The following is a 6876-nucleotide window of genomic DNA, read 5'->3' as shown; positions in this document are numbered from 1 at the left end:
TAATGAACAGCTGAAGTGCCCTCTCTATGGTCAGTTTCTGCCTTCAGGTCTGCAATGACAGAATGACAGGATATCTGCTTAGAATAAAAAGGTTTTGAAAAACTATTGAATGACTATGTGACAGTTATAAGTCAAGACATTAGCTTACTTTGTTTGGCCATTGTAAACTGCATCCTTTGCCACTTAGTGAAGGAGTAGCTGGGTTTTAGGCACTTAGTAGTGAACCTGTATGTTTGCCTTGCAATTTTATGAACCAGGTATTGGCTTTAAGTAAATGAGCTATGCATGTATTTGCTCAAAAAACTTAGTTCAGTCTGTAAATGTGATTTCCAGATATGTAAAATCTCTACCTTAGTTTCTGCCAACTTTCAGACTTCTGTTTAAAGTTTACAGAAAGTACCCGTTCATTAAATAAAAGCAATAATTACTTGCAGTTCACGGAGTGAATACATACCTATACAAACTGCACTGACAGCAATTGGTAAGTGTGCATTTCTTATTATCAAGCATCAATTATCAAGTATCACAGCTTTTGCTTGCCAATTTAATTGTTTGCTTTTATCACTTTGTCACAATAAACAGGTTTTTACAAAATTTAGTTTGAAACAGGACAGTCTTTTAACTTAATACCTAGATAAAAGAAAGATGGATTATAAATTATTTTTTAGAGTGGTACTGTGAAAGGGGATCTTGATTCTACCACTCTAGGCTGGAACAATTTTCTGAACAAGTAGAAGCTTTTGGTTTACTGTTGTGGCAGTGCCCACCCAGATTGTAGATTAACTTTTATGGAATTCAACAAAGCTTATCTCAGATCTGCCCCGCTATAAATGTATTGTATACAGCAAAGGTGCTGAGTATGTAAGTGGAAGTTGAGCGAACAAATGGTTAAGCAAGCCTGACTTATCACTTTTGGCAATGAAGTAATTCCTTATTGACAGAATTCTTTTAATCAGATTTGTGGGAAAGACTACTTCAAAAGCTTTCGATTTTCTCACTTTTTAAATCTCATTAGTGTGAGCCGCAGAGTGAGAAATTTCCTTTTATCACATTAACTATGACTCCAGAAGCACCTCTACGGTGCTTTTTACTCAATGTTTCTATTTCTCTAACTATACTGGGGTTTTACAAAAAAGGTGAGATATGAGAAATTCTCCACATTTAGAGAGGAAGAGAATTGGAATTACGCTACATTCATTTTAAACACAAGAAACAAACTTCTAAGGAGTCAGATAAACATTCCCACTATGAAATTTAGGTTTTAGGAAATTTTTTTTTGTCCATTTGCTTTTTATAAAATTTTTTTAAATACTGTTTTACAGTAATCAATATATCAGGCAGTTAACAAGCACTGTAATACTGTGGTAATGAACAACAATAGGTAAAATCGATTTAATAGAAATCATCTGTGCATACTGGTGGAAGGTGTTTTTTTCGTACATTTTTTCTGACTTCAGTGTTTTCAAACCAGCTAACTCATGTTCTTCATAACTTGCACATTTCCTTGTAATAAACCACTAATATTATTTGGTTGTCACTGACGAGTCTGTTCCAACTGATACCACTTGGTTTTCCATGAAGAAAACCAGTGATGGTCTCACCCTCTAAACAATGTTTCCCTTGAGGAGACCTTTTAGTATTAAATAACAGTTTTAACTGTAATTTGGTACTTTTTCACTCGGTTTTTCTTGGATTTGCCTTCGATCAGAACACACTCAATCATTTCCTTATGCGGTTCTACAGATAGCATTTGGTCTTCACTGAGGATTGTACCCCAACTTATATTACTTAGGATGTCATGAAGATGTTCGTTAACATTATTAGGATTACCATTGTGACTTTTTTCAAACAGATATAATTTAGTCTTTCTCTGAAAAGCCCTCTAAAAACAATTAAGACTGACACGTAGGAATCCTTTTGAAAAATGTTAATTTTTTTTTTCCAGAGAACAGTTATATAAATGCCTTTTAGTATTTATGGGAAAAAGAGGTCTTGGTCGCTGGAATATTAACAGAACTTGTAAAGGAGTGGAGTCAGTATTTTCAGTGCTATTTTCTCACTCTAAACAAGGTAATTGAGATACTGCATTTGAAAAGGTCGATATGTATTTATTTTTCCTTTTAAAAAATTATTTCTTACTTTGATTGCAACTGATGAGATCCATAGCTGTTCTTTAGAACCAACAGTAATGAGAAACATGAGACATTCGGCTTCCGAGGTAGTTCAGCAGAATTAAATGCTTTATTATTAAAGTTCTTAAATGTTGGAGGCTTTAATTTAGCACAATTAAACATCGGCAGTGGAAAGACTAGAACACAGAAGGCACATGAAAAGCCCCATTAAGTGAGCATTTGTCCAAAGTTTGGTTTATTGTCTGCATTTCCGCATTTGGTTATCCAATTGGCTTTGCACCCACTGACTTGCACACTTCTTATGGCTCAATGGATCCCACATGAAATGATATCATCTAGAATACCGAAAAGAGTTCACAATGCTCCTTGCACTGGCACACACTTTTGCCCCCCTTGATTCAAAGCACTGTTCCCAATTTTTTTTTTTCAGTTTGGAAGGATGCCTTAGCAAAAATGGTGAAAGAGACCAGGGGGTAGACAGGCAAGCATGATCAGAGTTGTACACTATCAGACAAGTCTGTATGGGTGGTGTCGTGGCTTACCATGGTGATATCCATTTCTGGGGTATTGCTTGAGTGCTTGCAGATCTAAGGAGCAAGCAGAACGAAAGAGAGTTCAAGAATACAAAATCTACAACATTTTTTGTGATTTGCTCCTACTAAAAAGGACTAACAGCATATTGGTAGTGTCATTGGTAAAGTCTAGGGCAAGGCAGCTTAAATCTTTGGGCAAAGAGACACAGTAATGTCATTGCACATGTCCTTACCTCATCAAACTTTTTCTCACTGTACACCTCATCTTTGTCAATAAATGTCAGCAGAATCCAATCACAGAGAAACGAGACCTGCAAAGTGAAGAGTGAAGCAGTGTTGTCAAAGTTAACAGAATTATTCAGTAATCAAAAATAACTCTGGAGTTTAGTGGTTTCTGTACTTCTTGATTTTAGTCTACAAGGCAACTGTAGACACTTTTTGGAAGCATATCTTGTGGTGTATCTGAATGAACTAATAAAGTCACCACATTTATTAATCTCACTGACTACATCTACAATTTTTTACATGTGCACACAGAAACTAGCAGCTAGAGTTTACCGTATTTTATATTTTTTGTGATCTTAAACCTTTAGATAATGGCAGTTGAACAAGGTATACTAAAAGAAGTGTATTGCAGTTAAACACTATGAACTTAGCCAGTTTGACAGATATCACTTGGTAATAACTGAGTTTCTTTATTGAGGAACTCTAATAAAACGTAAGGGGAAAAAGACAAAAAAAAAGGAAATGGGGCAAACAAAGAGGTATTACACTACAGATAAGAAAACTGATGACACGGATCCCTCTATCTTCAACTATCATGGGTTATGTCTGGTCCCTGAGGAACAAGTTGGACATATTACAAGGGAACGTTTGGTTTCAGAAAAAATACAGGGACTGTTGTGTCTCGGTCTTTACAGAGACATATTTAACAAAGTATGACCTATATATCGAGGTTTGGAGCACCTCTTTGGCTGGACTGACAGGCAGAAGTGACTGGAAAAACATAGTGTGGTGGGGTATGTTTGTTTTTAACTCTGTTATTAGTGAATGCATTTGTACTCACGATATCAAAAATAATTCTTGTATTACATTGGAGGGTTTTAATTCAGATAGAGAACTTGCAAATGGTCTTAATTGTTTTTACAATTGTTTTAACACTCATGTTTTTAGCAATGATATTCAAGATTGAGTGAGAACCTAGTAGATGGTCAGCATTTTAAAATATAACTAAAGGTTGTAACAAGGGTTTTTTTCTCTTTAAGACTAAGAGAGAGTCAGGGCAGTGAAAACAACATGTACCAAAGGTCTAAAAGGATGCTATAGTGGTCCCTGTTCCCAAAATCAGTTCCCGTAAAACTCTTAATGATTTTAGGCCGGTGGCTGTCATATCAAACTTAATGAAACCATTTGAAAAGTTGGTAAAGACAGAAATCTCTCTATTATAAAAAAAAAAAAAATCCTGGGAGGGAGACTAGGGAGACATGATCTTCTCAGAAGACATTTTGACGTCCCGCAAGAGTCACTTTAACATCCCGCGAGACAAGGCAGTGAGACAACATTTAAAACAAGTTCAGTTGTTGGAATGCTTTTGGCAGACAGGCATCATGTGCTCCCAGTTCTTAAAACAATGACAAGTGACAAGCAGAACACGCAGCTTGCCAGCAGCAGGAATCCAGCAGATGATCCGACCACTTTTCCTTAGCATGCGTTCAGCCCACCTTCACAATGCGAGTGGCAGAGACGCAAAGTGGCAAAAGGACAGCTGCTGTACAGGCTTTTAAATGATCAACACGCAGCTCGCCAGCAGCAGAAAGACAGCAGATGATCCAACGGCATCTTCTTAGTGTTCTGCATTCAGCCGCACCCCCTTCACAACACAAGCAGCGTTATACGTCCTGCGAGAAAGATTTAACCATGCCCAGGTTAACTAAAGGACAAGTATTGTTTTTACAAACGTTTTAAAGTAAAAGTGGAAATAATACATATGTAACAATTTCCATGAAAATAACAATTTCTTTAAATTGTATATCTGGTAAACCAAACCCAGGGGTGGGCGAGCGAAGCGAGCAGGGGGTGCAGCCCCCTAATCTTATTCAAAAAAAAAACTGAAGATGCACTGGATCCTATGCAGTTTGCTTGCAGACAAAATAGAGGAGTAGAAGATGCCTCTATGACGTTGTTAAATTCTGTCTTCATATATTTAGAGGGTAATGGATCAACCGATACAATTTTATTATTTTATCTGCTTTTAACACAATTGAATGGCACATTTTAACCAGAAGGCTCTTGGAACAATTTAACTTGGTGAATAACATTGCAGGCTGGCTACCGAATTGTTTAACAAACAAGACACACAAAGTAGGGGTAAATGGCACTTTGTCTGACCAGGTCTGCCCTTCAACTGGCACTACTACATAAAGATTTGTACTTTCACCCCTTTTTTTAGTTTGTATACGAACAAGTGTCAGATGTGATGGGAGAACAGAATTATTTTAAAGTATACAGTTGATTCTGTTATTTTAAGTCTACTCCAGCAAACAGATACTGATCACGCACAATAGTGTAGGAGTTTGCGGAGTGGTGTCAACAGTCCCATCTTCAGTTAAATGTATCTAAAATGAAGGACATGGTCAGTGATTTTAGAAAAAATGGTAGTAAACATGAAGATGTATGTGTTAATGGTCAAACTGTAGTGTGTGTGACATTGTAAAAATATCTGGGGACAATAATTGATTCTAAACTAAATTTTAAGGCAAATTGTGAAGCTGTATGCAAAAGGGCACACCAGTATTTATTCTTTTCAAGAAAACTATTTCCAGACTGACAAAACCCTGTTAAGACTTATTTAACTGTGCTGTTATTGAATCTGTTTTATCTTTGACATCTTGGTTTGGAAAGCTTTGTTTTAAACACAGAAGCAAAATGGAGCAAATTGTTAAATGGTGAAGTAGGCTGATTGGGGGACTCTCAACTCAGTCCATCATTTTAGTACTCTAGGCAGCTAAAGCGATTAATAAGCTCTATCTTAAGTAATGTCTCTCGTCCTTTGCACTTTGAATTTCAGTTACTTCACTCTGGAAAAAGTTTAATTGTTCCCAAAAGTAGAACAAAACCATATAAAAGTAGCTTTGTTCCAGCATCAGTCACACAGCTCAATAACTTTTACATTTAGGAATTATTTATTTTCATTTTTGTACTATTCATGAAACATTTTATTTTAATACTTGTTTTATTGTACATGAATGGAAGTTTATGTGTGTATGTCTGTTTTTATTAATTTGTTGTCCAGAAGGACAGCTAATTTGAACTATGGTAAGTAATCTTGAACATAATCTTGAAATACAGTAAGTTTGAAAATGAAGCTGAAAATACCCACTGTGTAAATGATTACTTGTACAAATGCCACTTGTGAAAGCCATACAGAGGATGTATTGAAATTCTGGAAGCAACTGTGTAGTTGTGCCATTCAAAGTCAGATACATTTTGAGAAAAAACTGGATGAGACATTAGAATAATTTCACAGGTTTCCCCATTTTCATTCTACTATTTTGTTGTGCTAACAGTCTCCACTCATTAGATTGAAATACTTTTAAAGTAGGATATCTTCTTCATTAACATACTATGACCAAACGGGTTAGGAGAAAAATACCATTTTATAAAATAAGCAGTGCTCTTTAATAAATCCCCTTTAAACTGATAGCACTAAAATGCACAAAACTACGGCATCAGCTTACACACCCAGAAAGTCACATGGGTGGTGTCAATTTTCCATCCTTACAGTGGCAGGGCAAAACACAAATACTTGTAGTATTAAAATGAGCCAGCTGCTTGATAATGGACACATTTCTGAAAGCTTTTCAAACAGTCAGTCATTTGTTAAGAATAAAAATAGGTTACATGACAAAGGTGACTTACAATTCCCACTGATGTCAAGGCTGTGACCATGTTGATAATTGTTGGGATGATGCTGAATTTTCCTGCCTATAAAAAAAAAATCACTGATTTAGGCACATAAAATTAGAAAGTTTAATGCAGTGACAAAAAAAAATAAAATGCTTCTATTTTTCATATGCATTGGGCACAAGGTAGGAATCAATCTTAAATGGGGCATGAGGCCACCACAGGACACAATTGTACAGGACCAGTTCAGAATTGTCAACCTAAATAACCTGCCTGTTTCTGGTATTTGAGGAATCCACACAGATGGG

General features: G+C 36.1%; 1 protein-coding gene across 2 annotated transcripts in view; it reads right to left on the bottom strand.

Moving 5' to 3' along the window:
- Positions 1–2158: 2158 nt before the first annotated feature.
- Positions 2159–6876, bottom strand: part of p2rx2 (purinergic receptor P2X, ligand-gated ion channel, 2) — a 33588-nt gene continuing 28870 nt past the window's right edge. Inside the window, exons 10-12 of one of the 2 annotated variants that reach the window (XM_039771764.1) lie at positions 6584–6649; positions 2899–2976; positions 2159–2719 (exon numbers count right to left, since the gene is read on the bottom strand). In XM_039771764.1, the coding sequence (XP_039627698.1) occupies positions 2624–2719; positions 2899–2976; positions 6584–6649 (240 nt within the window). In that variant the 3' untranslated portion in view covers positions 2159–2623. The remainder of the gene's footprint in view (positions 2720–2898; positions 2977–6583; positions 6650–6876) is intronic. The other variant, XM_039771765.1, reaches the window with a different exon arrangement.

Source organism: Polypterus senegalus, chromosome 12, assembly GCF_016835505.1.
Source record: "Polypterus senegalus isolate Bchr_013 chromosome 12, ASM1683550v1, whole genome shotgun sequence".
Taxonomy (NCBI): domain Eukaryota; kingdom Metazoa; phylum Chordata; class Cladistia; order Polypteriformes; family Polypteridae; genus Polypterus; species Polypterus senegalus.
This window is presented reverse-complemented; position numbering and strand designations above follow the sequence as displayed.